We start from the raw sequence: 17617 nt of genomic DNA on the forward strand, positions 1-17617 counted from the left end.
CGAATTATAGCTTTAAAATCTATATTATTTTATAAATAATATCTTATATTAATTTACAAATCAGTTTCTTACTAATGTCTTGTTCTACTTGCAGTTATAAACAAGCAAAGCGAATACTGGATGAATACATCAGTATTTCTCAAATTACAATAAGACTAAACTACTTAAGGTTACTTACTTACTACTTAATTAAGAATACATTTACACACTAAACAAGTTTGCGTAGTTTGGTTCACTTCAATCTTCTGATTTCCTGCGCGTTATACCGTTAAATATAATTAAATATTTTTTGAAACACGTTTTTACTGTTAATTGTCAGACCTCTAAAGATAAAACTATATAGCATGACGTACACAGCTTCGGTTATCTTTTGAACAACTCTTATTATTCATCTTTCGGACAAGAGATTAATTCGACATTGTTAATATTATTTACTCTTTAATCAAATCCTATGAATTAATTCCGATTTATGATACTAATTATCGAACCCTCGTATAATAATATAATTTCAATTCCATGATAGTTTAACATACGAGGTTAAAACTAATTTAATGATGTATTTTGACCTTTTTCCATACCAGTATGTCATATGTTTGTTTATATACAATCAACTCTAGCTAAACTATAGCTAAAACCGGAAATATCCGCTTCATAAATAAAAGTGTTCCAACCAAGGTAACGGAAAAATTCGTATGCTTTTGTTAATAAATTTTAGTAACAAAACGAATTCGGAATATCGGTATTCGCTTATTAAGTATTTATCTATCATGGTCAATGTCACCCGCATACTAATATACTTAAAACCCGCTTAATAAACCAGCTACTCTGACGGAGTCATCAGTACTATCTATATCTTGTCATTCCCTTACGTAATATAATGGTGATATTGGCCTTTATAATTTGCGTCCGGTTATGCGTTGATGTAACTTTTTCGCAGGTATTGGCAGCGCGTTTTAGGCTTTGTTTCTTACGCATTCTGTTATTTAACGATTTTGATTTTAGTCGGTTATTGTTGATGTTGAAAATGGTGCTCTTAAGGGAGATATTAGGCCATTGGGAGACAACAAGGAGTATTACAATTTTCAAGGAATACCTTACGCGTTACCTCCCGTTGGAGAGTTGCGATTTCGGGTAAGTCGAAATTTGGAAAAATATATCAATTATATTTAATGTTCAATATTATAGAGAAATGTATATCAGTTTGAAGTAATCTCTATGAAATATAGGTTTAATACCGTTATTTAATATTAAGATATATAATTGCTTGAGTTAAAAGGGAAAAGATAATCTTCGAAATATGTTATTTTAGTATGAAAATTGAAGTATTAATGTCATAGCACTTTATTTCAACAAATAAGAACGGAAAGCATCTCAAGTTGTTTTTTACTCCACGCCGAAAGCACTTAAATTGTGTATTAATTTATTTCCATAAAGTATTTTCAGATTGCTAAAATAGTTAATTATGAAACCAATTTTAATATTAAAATATATATTTATTTATATGCTTAATTATTGAGAAATACCCAATATCTAGTTGGCCAAAACAAAGAAAATTTCTTATTTAAACTATTATTCTATTGGTAAAAACATTTAGAGAAATTAAAACTAATGTAGACTGTATTAATATTTAATTAATAAATTTCCGAGATTTATGGAAACTAATACATAATTCAGAAGAATACATATACATCAATTTTAAATTATTGAGCGCATATTCAGTTTTCAATAAATTTTTAGTTGTTCAAAATTCTTTAGTTGCTCCATTTTTTGTTGTTGTTGATTATTGAAAACTATAACAAGGATATTTCTTATAGAGTTCCATGCACTTTGTTGTTCAATATACTATTACTGGATTTCAGTAAGTTTTCTGAAATGTGAGATACATAGATTAGTAACCAATTTCAAAATTTATGTGAATTTTATATTCAATTGATGATTTTGAAATTAATTCTATATATAATGAAAAACTTTTTTATGATGTTCTAATTTATTTATTGTTTCTAAAAAATATAATTTCTCTCTAAAAAAAGTTTGCAGGGAAAACAGCATTTTATTTTTTAAGATTTAACTTCGCGCCAAAATGATCAACTTATAAGTATACCCAGAAATTGTTGAGGTTTACACAAAATAAAATGACCTTTGTATTCTTGACTGTTGTAAAGATGTCGACATATCTATAAAATCGATCAAAAAATTGTATTTTTTTACATCTAGAATAAGTATTAAAAACGATAATATTTCATCAAACCAATATCTTCTCTAGACTAATGACTTTTTTAGTTGGTCGGAGTAATTTTATAATATATTTTTTTAACAAAAGATACGTGAATATGCTGATTAGGTTGGCGCGGTGGTAAAAACGACGGGACGGTCATCCTGATGATGCGATAGTCGCGGGTTCCAATCCGGCTGGGACATGGTCGTAGATTTATGTTTGTGATTGTGTAACATTTGTTCTTAAGCGAGAGTTAAAAATTCGGCAAGGAAAATTATCCTATTCGCACCAGTAATCAGGCTGAATAAGACCGGATATCTTCTGGTATAATATCCCAGTTGGTCACTAGGCAGTCCGATAGGCTTAATATCCAGCTGCTTAGGTCCAGTCCAGGTTAACCCTAGTTGATGAAAAAGAGGCTCTAAAATATAAAAAGAAGATATATAATAGTCGTAATTCGCTCTGGTTGGTCTTTTATTATAGGAAATCTACTATTTTGTATATACTTTTTAATCTACTATTTTGTTATGTATTTTCTGATTATATTTTATTAAATAATAAATTTTTTATTAGAAAATAAATAAATTTTTATAAATCCGTTAGTTCAATTTCATTAGATAAACATATTTTTTATTTGATTATTGATTACTATTATCAACCCATTTATATTTTCAAAAATTACTTCAGTAATTAGACATCACAAAAAACATGAGTCTTCTCGTATGCCCAGCGTTTCAGAAGTTACTAATAAAATTAATTAATATTATAAAATAATATAAAATCTGTTAGCCTGGATTAATTATAAATTGTGAATAAAAATGTTGTCTTTATAATTCATCTTAGGTGTTATTATTTCGCCCAATTTGTCTCATTATAATAATTAAAATATATATTTATTTTTAATATATATATATATATATATATATATATATATATATATATATATATATATATATATACATATTACTTTATTAAATAAGACTTAAAATAAAGAAAACGTAATATCTTTCTTTAGAACATCATTTTAATACACATTATTTTTTAAATATTTATGGCACTTTAGAAGGTATCAGCTGCGATTAATTCTAAATCCTGATCAAAAATGTTACCAAAACCTTTATAATAAGTATTATTATTTGGCGCAATTTCTCTTATATGGTACTAGACAGGAATTAATTTATCTGGAACGGCATTAATTTTACTATTTTCTATAAACTTAGAAGTTTTAATTTTCTTTCTTTGGAACATCGTCTTAATGCATGTTGAACTTTTTACCTTCTATTACTATTACTATTTTAAAATGTCTCAGAAGTGATATATCATTATAAATCCTGAATAAAAATATTACCAACTTCTTTAGAATAGGTATTATTGTAAAAAATTTGTCTTGTTCTTGCTAAGAATTAATTAATTTAGAGCAATTAACTATTTTGCAAGGAACAGAAATGGTAATATTCTTTCTTGAGAACACCGTCTTTATCATTGTCTGGGTAATTAAATCTAGCCTAAATCTACGAAATACTGATTGACTTATTAAATACAAGGCCAATTCTCCATAAATACATTAATATGTCGTTGATTAGGGGGTGAAATTTTATATGAATTTATTTATTTATTACTTCTAGCACAAGTTTAATTTAAATACAATTTAAATTACAATTAATACAGCAATTGTATTTAAAATTTATTTAAAAATTCATTCATTCATCTTTAAATAATCAAATAAAACTGATGCATTTAATAGTATAAGATAACCATACTAGTGTTTGATAATTAGCTTCATACATTTTAATACACTGTGTAAAAAACGTACATATATAAGTCGACTATGTTGGCGCAGTTTCAAGGCGGCAGGACGGTGCCCCACTGTTGCAGTAGTCGATTGCATATCAATCCAATTGAGTGATTTCAAATATCTTGCATATGAAGCAAGTAGGGTGTTGACCAAATTATTTTCGATTTTTGACGTTTTATGTATTTCTGAAATTCATTCCTTAACGGTATCGGTACCTTAATCGCTTCCGACTACTTCTAAAAGTTTTTTTACAAACTATGATTTACAAACCCTATCTACTATTGGCTATTGACTTTTACTGTAGTTTCTTAAGTTCGCAATTTTCTATTCTCCAGTAGTAGATAATTGTTTACCATAATTTATTATCCTTAAACATGAAGATACAATTTTTTTTTATTGATCTCTTACAAGGTCAACAATCTGCCCGTGGACAATAAGTATTATTGTTTCATTTTCCGTTATATAATATATCCATCCTAACATGTAGAAGATCACTCCAGTAAGTGATCTGCTGTACAACTTATATTCTAAATCTTATTTTAGATACTATTCTAACATATTTTAAAGTTTATCCTAAGTTATTTTAATGACTATTCTTACTTACTCTAGAAATTATTTCTAAAAAATTTCAATCTACAATTGTGTTTATTAATCAGTTCGTATGGTAGTTTGTATTTGAGCCTAAGCATTTGACTGTCATCGCACACATTTAACTGTTTGGTGAGTTCATTGGGATGCACTAGTAGTCTTTCAGACTACTTTGCTCTAACACTTCGAATAACACTCCACAGGACCCATAACCTATGGGGATATCGCGTTGAATCAGTTTGGACACGTAATATGGGGCATCGACGATGACTCGCAACACTTTATTCTGGAACCTCTGGAGGATATCTATGTTAGATTTTTATCAGTACCCCATAGTTCAATACCATAGATCCAGATGGGCCTAAGTATTGAGTTATACAGCAAAACCTTGTTATATAATGATAATTTAGATTTACGCGCTGTTTGCGTTTTGTCACTATGTTTTTTCCAAGTCAGACGTTGATCAAAATGCATTTCCAGATATTTAAAGTTGTCTGCTTACAGAAGTTCATGGTTACTCAATATTACTGAGGCACAAGTTCTACTGCAAAGGATGAATGTCATATGGGTAGATTTTGTCTCATTTGCTTTAATACGCCACGTTTTCAACCACAATTCGACTTTGTTAACATGAAGTTGGAGGTTCTTTGTAGCTGATATTGGATCCTCGTGTGATGGTAAAATCGCTGTATCGTCAGCATATGTTGCAACAGTAATGTTTCTTGAGGTCGGTAGGTCAGCTGTATACATAAGATATAATAATGGGCCGAGAAAACTGCCCTGCGGAACACCCGAATATACGGGGTGTGGGTCAATGTATTCGTCACCCTGTTTGACAATAAAATGTCTATCTCTGAGGTACAATTTCAGCAATTGAAAGTGCGTATGGGACAAAAGCTTTTTCTATTTAACTTGCAGTCCAGTGTGCCACACCTTGTCGAAGGCCTGAGAAATATCGAGAAATGCTGCGGAGCAATATTTTTTATCGTTTAAATTTTTGTTAATTTGGTTGACTAATCTATTGTTCTGTTGTTCCGTGTTTATTACGGAAGCCAAATTGATGGTCTGGAATAATGTTTCTCTCCTCTGCGATTAATTTTAGTCTCTTAATGTATAGTTTTACGAAAAGAAAAGTTGGTACATAAATATAAATTGCTTTATATAATTGTTTTCGTAATTTAACTCATTTTTAACTCAATTTAACTCAATATTTAAATAAGCTATGTTTTGTTATACATTAGCACAATTAATATTCTAGCAATAATTTGATTAATTTTGTCCCTATATTTAAAATACCGTATCAAGATTTAAAATTAAAATAGAATATAAATCTAATAAATAAATCATAACCATCATACCGTTAATAAAATATACTAATACAGGAAGAAGCCATAATCAGGAAATCATTAATTAACTGTGAATAAAATTTACATATTAAATTTTAACCACTTATATATCGACCGTGAATTAGGAAAATTAGTGTTTTTTTTCAAGATTAACTTGTTATGATAAAAACATTAACATTCTTATATATTAATTTTTATCACAGTAGTTTATATACAATATAGTACTAACGTTAGATTAGAATGAAAATTACAGAAAAATATTTTTTTTCGGGTTTCAATGAACAATTTGTTCATATAATGAGCACTGAACCTAGTGATTTACATAAAACTTCCTCGCAGCGAGCTTTGCATTATTAACAAAATTTTGTATGGTAGTTGGAGAAGACTGGTTTGGAGTTATTGTGATGGAACAAGAAGATGCCTTTTGTGTTTAACCGACTTCAAAAAGGAGAAGGTTTCTGAAGGAGAAGGAGAATGTTCGACTGTATATTTTTTTATTTATGTTCACCGATATTTCCGTCAGTTGTGAACCGATTTTCCAAGATCTTTTTTTGTCCGAAAGAGTACATTTTCGAGGTGGTCCCATTGGAACCAAGTCAGGATCTGATGGTGGAATCCGGAGAAATCGAGGGAAACCCTCAAATTTCAAAGGCACCTACCATGTTTTCACATATTTTCTATCTAAAATAATCAGATATTTGTGTAAAATGTTATTTCTGAGCTGATGTGACGGCAGATACTCACTCAACGGTTACTAGTGAATGAAGTATAGAGAAGCAGGGAGCGGACCGCTATACCCTTCAGGGGTTTTTGAAGAGTCTTTAATAAGTGTTTGCTTACCAAAGTCGTTCAGTGAAAAAAGCCGTTCAGTTTGCTTTTTAAGCAGTATCATATGAGAAGCCGTAGAAATATTGCAGGCAACTGCCTTTAAGCTATAGTGATTAGAGTTTTCAGATCACACGCGTCAAATTTTCTATTGTTATTCTAGTTTAGTTAGAACATTTGTCAAATCACCTCCAATCGTTCTTTATTTTCTATCATTGTTTCTTTATTCTTATTTTTCCTCCAACAGGCTACACCATTACTTGAAATAGGCATTTGTAATACTTAACGAAATAACAACGTAATTTATTGAGTAAATATCTAAGGCTAAAAAGAGAAAAATGAAATATTTTTACAAAAAAAAAACATTAAACCGACGCCCAGTACTCAACAAATACAAAAAAATAATATAATTTCAATCAAACAAAGCTAACTTAATATAACTGCTTCGGCTGGGCACCGACTTCAAAGTGATTTTTAATGAGTTATTACAAGGTTTATTATATACATATAATATTTTAAAACGTTTTTTTTTGTGTTAAATATCTAAATTTCACTATTGTTTAATTTTGAGTGAGTTCGTTATTCATTTTTTGAAGTCGGTTCAATTTTTTTGTAAAAATATTTTATAACCAATTCTCGTTGTTGCTGATGATGTACTTCACCGTTTTACCTGTTGACAGCATAGAGTCAAATCAATGCATTGACCAACCAACTTCTTCGCCATATGTCACTACCATAGTCTGTAACGTTCACTTCAGAAGCGGTTCGCATATTGAAATTAGAAATATTATTAATTTTTGCGGTCTTTACACTTTTTTATTTTTATATTGTGTTCCATTTTGAAATATGGATCTCTCATCTGCATACACAAATTGAATTGAAGAAGTCTTTATTGACTTTATTATATGCTCTTGAAAACTGTCTTATTTAAATAGAAATATCTGGAAGTTCCAATAGACCTCTTAACAGTCTAAGAAGAATATGAATACCTTCCACAGTAACAGTTTCCCTTTAATAAATTGTATTAAATTATAATTATTTTTTTAAACAGTCACTGTTTTTCTTTTTGGTCAATCCAAGAATATATTGTTTATAATTTTTTAAGATATTTTAGTTACAGTGCATCTACTATATGCGAAAAAAATATTTTCAATAAAAACCGCAGCAACTTAGTATTTAACACTGTCAATACTTAAATTTCTAATGCTTTTATTGGCAAGAGGAGACACAATTGATTAGAGACACAATTTGTTTCTGACTCTGACTATTTAATTATTTCATCATTTTCAGTCATAGTAATTATAAACAGCGATTTAAAATGTTTCAAAATAGGCAAAGTGCCAAACAAATTTTGCCGGCTTATAATTTGTAATTATAAGCACTAATGTTTTGAATAATTTTACAGACGTTTGAAAACGGGACGAATTTTGTAAGCTGACTCGGTTACATGTTTAAACATAGCAGGCAACACTTTATCGCTTTTGGACTATAATGAAATGGGAAGGAAAACATTGTCTGATTCTAGAACGAATTTACAACTTACGGTAGGCAATACCTTAAATACCTCGACGACGTAAGGTCACTGTTATTTACTCCCTTTAATATTCTATTAGCATGATCTTGCGGTAATTTGATATAACAGGTCAATTGAAAAGAACCCAGCCTAACACGTAGATGGTCCTACTAGAATTAAAATCATACGTTTTTTAGTTAGCACTAACCCTTAGAAGATGCATGTATAAATTTGACAGCTGTCGGATCATTAGTTTGCGAATTACAGCATTTTGAGTAAAGCAACTTTTGTGATTGTGAAAAGAATGGATTAAAAGGAATTTCGCGAGTTGACAAAATATTTCTTTTTGAAGGTTATACAGTTAAAGCAAAAACTTGGCCTGATGCCGAGTTTTTGGACACTGCCCGAGGAAAATCAACCATCGAGGATTGGTATGCTAAGTTTAAAGCACCGAAGACGGTGAACGCAGTGGACGCCAAAAAGAGGTCCTTACTGACAAAAACATTAAAACATTCACAAAATGATTTTGAAGCGAGCTCACTTTTGACCAAAAACAACTACAAGTTGATGATTCAGAGCAGTGTTTGAAGATAACCAAGCATAATAAACCCGAGTTTTTGTGTCGATATGTGACATGGATGAAACATGACTTCAATATTTCACACCGAAGTCAAATCGACAGTCATCTGAGAGGACTGCACACGACGAACCCGCTCCAAAACGTGAGAAAACGCAACAGTCTGCTAGCTAGATTATGCTGGGATACGCATGGAATAATTTTCATTGACTACCTTGGAAAAGGAAGGACTATCAACAGGGACTATAACATAGCGTCATTAGACAGTTTGAATGACGAAATCGTCAAAAAACGGCTGCATTTGAAGAAAAAGAAAGTGCTGCTTCACCAAGACAATGCACCGTGTCACAAATCAGTGAAAACGATGGCAAAAATCCATGAATTTCCTCATCAGCCGTATTCTCCAGATCTGGCCCCCAGCGATTATTTTCTGTTCTCAGATCTCAAAAGAATGCTCGCCGCGAAGAAATTTCTGTTGAATGAAGAGGCGATCGTTGAAACTGAGACCTATTTTGAAGCAAAGGACAAATCGTACTACAAAAATGGTATCGAAAATTTGGAGGGTCGAAAATTTGGATAATCAGTGTATCACCCTTGAAAGGAATTATATTGAATAAAAAAAACTACTTCTTGTCAAAAAATGTGTTTTATTATGTTAGGCCGAGGACTTTCCAATTGACCTGTTAATTTTGCGCGTTTCCTGAACGCGTATACTCCAACTTCGATATGTGGTTATCGTTAGTATTATCAAAATAACTAAATAAGTAGATCAATTGATTAGTGATTGCTGGAAGGAATCATTATGGGACTTCAAATAGCTCTACTTCTTTGAATACTGTGTTTTCCATTTCATAGTAATATTAGACACATATTATTCTTGTAACTACAACAGCATATTATTAACGACTCTTGCAACGTCCAATAAAATACAATAATATGCCGTTAATCTTGTATAATTCAGTCACAATATGCCAAGAAAACTCCTCCTCCTTTTTTGCCTGGCAAGGAATGAACAGCGATGGTGGAACCGTCCGAAACCCAGTCAATTTGTGTTGCAACCATTTTCTCACATTTTGGGCCTTTCTCATCGCATGTAAAAATCTGGAAACATTTGCTTAATTAACCAAAAAGCTGTAAATAAGTACTTTAAGAGTTTGAGCTGGGATTCCGTCTTATAGGTGTGGCAATTCATTGCCTTCAGTCATTTAAGTGTCACTGTCATCAAAATCACAATTTTTAAAACAATGTGACCAAAATATCCAAATGACATACGCCGGAAAAGCATCATCGTAAGTTTATCGATCAAAGTACATGCAAGCACCTCATATAACATAATAACAAGTGTCTTTATAATCATAGTTGTGTTTGTTAGTATAAGTACTTTTAATGTTTAACCGTTTGTTGTTTCTATATTTCAGGACCCTGTACCTTATAAACAATGGAATGGTACGTTAGACGCGACCAAAGTTAAACCATCTTGCCCTGAAGTTCAAGTAACTAAATCTATTTATACTGTTATAGGAAATGAGAATTGTCTATATCTAAACGTATTTACGTCACAGGTAATCTTCAAATATATTTTTTAATCTGTGGATAAAATATTTACTTTAGAATCCTCAAAAAATAGAACAATATTTACCGGTAATGGTTTGGTTCTACGGAGGAAGTTTTAGAGAAGGAAACAGTACTTTATATGGTCCAGAGTTCCTTCTTAAAAACGAAGTCATTGTAGTAACTTTGAATTATCGGCTGAGTATATTTGGTAAGTTTTTTATAGAACTCAATTGTACGACCAAGATGAGATTTCGATACTCTCTAGGTTTTCTTGCCACCGATGACTTGAATTCGCCAGGAAATTATGGCTTAAAAGATCAGGTGGAGGCCTTGAGATGGATTAAAAGAAATATTCGACGTTTTGGTGGAGATCCTGGAAAAGTTACGATTTTTGGCGAAAGCGCTGGTGCAGCAGCTGTTGGTTTTCTTTTGATATCCAATCAGACGGAAGGCTTATTTAGTGGAGCTATAATGCAAAGCGGAAGTCCATTGTGCAACTGGGCTTTGGATAGGAACCCAAGAAAGGTACGTCGTTAATTAAAGTAGTAATTTAAGACAAATATCATCAATAGCTAAAATTCCTGTTTTAAATACAATATTTTATTGATGCTATCAGGAAGAGAAAATATATTTTTACCACCGACCTTGCGTTAAGGAATTTACTGCATAATTACGTCATTAACATTTATATTATTAGCGTCAAATTAATATATTTCAAGCTAAATTAAATTCAATATTTTTATAAGATTTAAATGCACATTAAAATGTTATTAATATTTATCCCACTATAAGAATTTCTTCAATGCCAAGATATCATCATAATTAGGCAATAAAAATAAAATAAATATTTGAAATAATTTTTGATATATTTAAAAATTAGCAACTAAAAATTATTATGTGACCTGGGAAATACATAATAGGGAAATATAAATAGTAGATCAGCAATAATTTAACGAAAATGCTGACGAAATTATCTCAAATACAGACTATAAGAATATTTATAGCATTTATTTTCAAATCCTTATTCTATTACCAGTATAGTTAAAATAAACTACTTAAATGTTTAGAAGCTGTTTGAAGGACCATTTTACTCTTCTGAGATATTATTGAGATAAATCGCTTCTATGCCATCTTAATTCAAATAAAATAAAAGAGTACCAATACAGAACATAAAGAAATAAATTGGTAATATTTAAAATTTGTAAACATAATATTAATATAAACTAATTGCATGTATCAGTAGATTTATGCATTTTACAGAGAATTATCGTTCAGTATATGCTATTTGTTTGGCTGTATTTTAAAGAATATGTGAGTTTATTGTTTTTTGCATATTTTTGTAATCAGTTCAATACTCACTCTGCCTATAAGATGTGGATTCATGATTGAAGGACGCATACAAAAGTGAAACCGCTTATTGTGTTACGCTAATGATAAAGTAAATTACAGGTATTAGAAAATTACAGTGATCACTATTACGGACGGTATGTATATCTTTAGTTTACCATAATAGTCATCTCAAAATGTATAGTATATAACCCAACATGATGATCAGAACTTGGTGAAAAGAAATATGTTTGTAGGACTTTCACATTCTCTTTATATGTTTCGTCAGCTAACGATTAATAAATCTTACGAAATATCAAACAGCAGATCAGTTGATTACCCCCAGGGATCTTCCAATTTATGAATCCTATTCCTGAAGTGCTATGGTAGAATACCGTCAAACAAAATCCATAATACTATTACTGATAAATTTGATTAAAATTGAAAGAACCCCCTGCCATCACAGAAAGCTAAATCTTGAGAATATGAACTTTAACCCATTTTTAAATAGAATTAAAGTATATAAAATACAAAAATATTGCTGATTACCGCTTCTATGAAATCGTTGGCTCGATTATTCACCAAAACTACGTTCTTGGTCCACTTTTTGAAATGTGTGATACTTAACGTTTGGTAGAAAATGAATGGTAGAATCACAAAAATTTATAAACATTTATTTGAGCTAATATAGCCTCCCCTTTACTACATTTTTTAGTCTAAGAGCAGACTTATTAAGATCGGTATTATTACTGTTTCGTATATGCAGTAGAAATTACTCTCGACAATTGATTTTGCTTATATTTTTCGAATATAGCAATTAAATTAATATTAAACTCTGAAACTAAATTATTAAAAAATAATTAAAAACAACTTAGCGATTCGGAATTTATTAGAAATCTGTCGTAACATGCATATTTTGAAATTCCTATCTTTCCTGTTATAGATTGCCTTTGACTTGGGTGCAGCTTTTGGTATCACGACTAACAGTACAAGAATTTTGATGGATTTCTTGAGGCAGAAAAACCTCCTAAAACATCCTAATATATTAATAAAGTTATATAAAGTAGTAAGTATTAAAATGTATAAAGGAAACGTGTGATCTAAGTCATTTTAATTGGCAAGTTTAGTCAATGTATATTCAAAACAGCCAATGCACGTTATCAAAATCTATGATCTCGGCATGTCGCAATGTTGCATCAAATTTCTGACTTTTGGTTTACCAAGTTTGCCGGTGTATATAACAAATATGATGTAGAACTTTTTAAAATTTTACAACATAATCCACCAGTGACAACTCAAATCGAATTTTATATGCTGACTCGGTTACATGTTCCAACACACCAGACAGCACTCTATCTATTTTTAATTGGCATAAAATGAGATGGAAAATTTATTCCGTATTTTAAACTAATTTTACATTTTTACAAGCTGCAACTGGCAATATATTCGACGTGACTTATAGAGTGCATTGGCTGTTTAATTGGATAGGCTATATATATTTTTCTTATATATCATACATATTTCATTTAAAGACATATTTCTGTTTTGAATATTTTATTAAAATAAATTACCCTCTATGGATGAGTATTTGAAAACGTAGCAAAAAATAAGTCAGATGAGATCTATTGAACAACTTATCAAAAAAGAGTTGCTGGTATCAGAGTTATTAAATTCGTTATTTTATTTATCATTAACATATTTTATACAACTTTTCATACTTTTGGCAACCAGGCGACACCGTGTCGAGTAACGATGTAAATTTGGCTGCGATCCTTTTCAGCAGTTCTTTATCGTATCAATATCATGTCAACACAGCTTCTATAGATTTGAACAAGTGAATGATCAAATCCCATTCAATGTTGAATAGATGAAGGTAGAGATCTACAGTAACAGTTCCATTCGGTTTTAGTGACCCGTAATACAGTACATGCTGCATGAACAGGGGTGTGCAACTCCAATGGTAAGTAGTGGGGCAATGTTTCGCTTGGTAATGTGTTATCCAGGTAACTTACTACTATTTACTTGTATCAACACATTTTTGGAAAAGAGCGAGATCATTATTTGGGAAACGATGTCTAATTTCGGTAGTAGGTTTTCACTCAGGTACACTACATCTTTTACTACACGGATGCATCGTGATCAATGTTTAAATTATTACTACATAATAATTAATGTAAAACAGAAAATATGCACAACGTAAAACGAAGATTTCTTGACCTAAACAAAAACCAAAACATTCAAACAACAAACTTAAAAATGGACGCCCATATAAAATGCTGACTTCACACAATTTGATCGACCAATCACGTTTCATGTTAGTGGCGTCTCCAGGAATTTAAACTAGCCAATCAAAGTTTGCGATCGCGGCGCTACCGTTGATTGAACTAAGCAAAATATTTTTCCAAGGTCGCCTATCCCGTAAAATTTCTATTTTTTCTATGATCCCACCATATACAACGCAATACTGGGTCATGAATATTCTCCTGGGATTATCGTAATAATCACCAGTCACAGTGTTTGACATTTTTATAAAAGCTAGAGCCTGGTTCTCGTGCAGTAAGTTCCTCGATTCAATGTCTTCGAACTCTTTATATAGATACTTATATAGATGTCAAAACTATTGTATTTAACAGTTAATTAACAGCGTTGAAAGGTCTTTCACATTAATATTTTACAATTTTACTAATGGATACCTCTAATAAAAATACATGCAAAGATCTATTATTCTTATGATCCTTTTTAATATTTTTTCTATTGAATATATTCTGTACAGCCATATACAGTTCACTTAGTATCTTAGTATTAGTATGAGACGAGAATTTAATTTTAAACGAAGTAGAATTACTTTTATATTCGAATGTTCTGTGGATCTGTAAAAAGTTTTATTGTATTTTAATGTGCTAATTCCAATTTTTAGTTAATGTACTATAATAAAAATAGACAATACAATATAACTTAAACAAAACCTAAAAATTAAAGATGTACAATAACCATAAGTTCTACATAAAAATAAAACATATACCTAATCACAGCAAAAAAAACTAATCCATGATATAATTAAAAATGATCTGAATGAAATTATATAAATGCTTTATTTATTATTGAACGGAAATATTTTTTAACAAAAATCCAGAGTGAAATCGAAATATTACCTATTATTACCATAAAAACACTCAAAATATTTTTCTATTTATCATTCACAATTTTAATCTTTTTACCCTATTACATTAACAATCTTGAAAAATATCGTTCTAAAATACTGCTATATTAATTTACAATATATTGTTATTTACAAGCAAACTACCAAAATAAATATAAAACTACATATATTACATATAAATCTATGTAAGCCTAAATTGGGTACATTTTTGACAAGGTTCGGCTAGGACGACAGAGCCAGAACCTTAAAAATCAGTCGAATGAAACTAGTAGAACCAAAAATAATAACTAAAAGTACTACTGTAATTGTCGATAGTAAATAATAACAAAATCAGTCGAACCGAAAATTACGACTGAAAACAGTCTATTGAAACAGTCGCTAGTAAAAAGTAATAAAATCAGTCGAACCAAAAATAGCGACTGAAACAGTCGATAGTAAAAAGTAGTCAATTACTAAACAGTCGATAGTCAATTTCTGTCGAGAGTTTCCAACACTACTATTAGCCATAATTTCTGGTAATGAATTTGGGTTTGACGCTTACCTACTATTTTTCTTGGATGTATTTGACTTGCCCTCAACATTTTGCTTTCATTCTGTTGAGAACAAAGTAATTATGAGGATGTAAACAGTGATCGCCGTTATTGAAACCAAACAATGAACAAGATCCATTGCATAGAACTAACATGGATATAGATAATATAATAATAAGAAAATTATGTACATATTATAAAACCGTTTGTTTTTTTAGAATGTTTATTGAAGAAATATGATTTAATTCATAGAGGTTGTGGTATATCATATCTGCCCAAGAAATTAAAAAAAAGATGTGCATTAATTCATGTAAATTTGTTGTGTCATTAGAATACACCTGATTCAGTCACCAAAGGCGGACCTTTAGGTCCAGTAATCGAACCCAACTATCCAGGAGCATTAATCACCAAAGACAGCTTACGTGCTTTCATGGCTGGCGATTTTATGAAAGTTCCCATTATTATGGGAGTGAATAGTCAGGAGGCAAAATTTTTAGCAGCAGGTATTAAATAATATTTTTCTTGACAAATTGGCGAATGCACTATATTTTTAGAACTCGAATCGTCAAAACTGTTCTATATTTTATTCGACATCAGTCCGAGTCTACTAATACGTGATCCCGTAAATGCAAAATCACCTAAAGATAGAGGTCTCGCTGGTCGTCGAGTTATCGAACATTATTTTAAATCCAAGTCCTTTATTCTGGGAAGCATGAGTGAAGTTACTGAGGTAAGTACTGTAAAGTTTTTGGGATATTAATTATCATTATCATTTTTAGTTCTTCACAGATGACTTGTTCGTGAGGCCGATAACAAAAACCGCTGTTTTAATGTCAAATTTTGTTCCCGTATATTTTTATGTATATGATTATGAGGGATCTTTAGGAAAATGGTGGTTAAAATTCAAGTCCATTTATAACCCAGAAAGTAATAAAAAATTGTTAAAATACTAAACATATATTAAATTTATATGTTTATATTTTCAGTAAAAGGAGTTGGACATGCTACAGATTTATTTTATCTCTGGAATATGACGTTAGGTTCCCCAGAGTTCAATAATGATGAAGAACGTCTAGTTTCTCAACGACTAACAAAACTTTGGACCAACTTCGCTAAATATAGGTATATCGACTTATAGAGCGATGCAACAAATAATAAAAAAAGGAAAATTTTAGTAATCCTACGCCAGACCCCGATAAGTTGCTTCAGAACATAGAATGGCCTCAATTTAATAAGGAAACAACGAGACACTTGCACATAAGTTCGAGTCTGCAGATATCCCAGAATTTTAGAAATCAGCATTTTGAATTTTGGGAGAAAATATTTAAAAAATATTCAAATGGTCCTTATTTAATTTATTAATATTTTATAATATTATATAATAACAAAATATAAAATCTGTGATAGTTTAGAAATAACATTTATCTTTAGTATGCACTTATTTGGCTTGGATTGTTTTAAAAATTATATTATATTATAATGCATAATTATATATTATGTATTTTTGAAAACATTGTAAATAGTATGTAAATAAATACAAAGGGTACAAAAAATTTAAATAATTATAGTAGTAATATATATATGTTACTAATTTATTAATATATAATATTATTATTAGTATTTAAATGGATTTTAATATGTTAAATGTACATTTAACAAGTATTTTAATTTATTTTAAATACAAAGCTAGAAGTAAAAGCTGCACATGTAATAAAAAAGATAAACCCATATTCTATTAAAATAGGTAAAATTTGGCTATATTTTCTTGATAAAATGGCGGATGTGATTTCTTTTGTTTTTATGTATTAAATTGGGCCATTCAATTATTTACACCTGCAAAAAGCTTTAACTACATTTTAATTAGTATTACTTATGTGAATATTCCAGCTGCTTTTTGTACTAGTTATGTGTAACTAAAATGTTAAAAGTTAAAAGTTAAAGTATTTAAAATTTATGTAGTAGATAAATATTTTCATTCAATATCTACAGTTTTAGATAAAATAGCGAAGGAAAATGTTTATATTATATTACAATAATTTATATTTATATTACATGCTGCTCTCGAGTGAACTCGATATATCGTGCGATAAATTGTTGCTGATGCTAAATTAAAATTGAAAGGCACATATATATATATATATATATATATATATATATATATATATATATATATATATATATATATACT

General features: G+C 30.0%; 1 protein-coding gene across 1 annotated transcript; it reads left to right on the plus strand.

Annotated features, from left to right (window-relative positions):
• Positions 1-782: 782 nt before the first annotated feature.
• On the plus strand, positions 783-16954 carry LOC143191703 (juvenile hormone esterase). The gene is made up of 11 exons (XM_076397064.1): positions 783-937; positions 1003-1131; positions 10278-10421; positions 10471-10621; positions 10679-10938; positions 12683-12805; positions 15761-15932; positions 15984-16159; positions 16209-16356; positions 16416-16551; positions 16605-16954. The coding sequence occupies exons 1-11, from the start codon at positions 878-880 to the stop codon at positions 16789-16791; spliced, it is 1686 nt and encodes a 561-aa protein (XP_076253179.1). The 5' UTR covers positions 783-877; the 3' UTR covers positions 16792-16954.
• Positions 16955-17617: the final 663 nt, after the last annotated feature.

Source organism: Rhynchophorus ferrugineus, unplaced genomic scaffold (assembly GCF_030347505.1).
Source record: "Rhynchophorus ferrugineus isolate W39M unplaced genomic scaffold, kcgeb_rfMv2 rfM2, whole genome shotgun sequence".
In the NCBI taxonomy this organism is placed as follows: Eukaryota; Metazoa; Arthropoda; class Insecta; order Coleoptera; family Curculionidae; genus Rhynchophorus; species Rhynchophorus ferrugineus.

What these genes read in the sequence shown, in the direction of transcription:
- LOC143191703 (XM_076397064.1), top strand. Translation starts at nt 878, where the DNA reads ATGGTGATATTGGCCTTTATAATTTGCGTCCGGTTATGCGTTGATGTA. An exon ending in TTGATGTAACTTTTTCGCAG is followed by an intron (nt 938 to 1,002) that starts GTATTGGCAGCG and finishes TTTTGATTTTAG; the next exon opens with TCGGTTATTGTTGATGTTGA. An exon ending in TGGATAGGAACCCAAGAAAG is followed by an intron (nt 10,939 to 12,682) that starts GTACGTCGTTAA and finishes TTCCTGTTATAG; the next exon opens with ATTGCCTTTGACTTGGGTGC.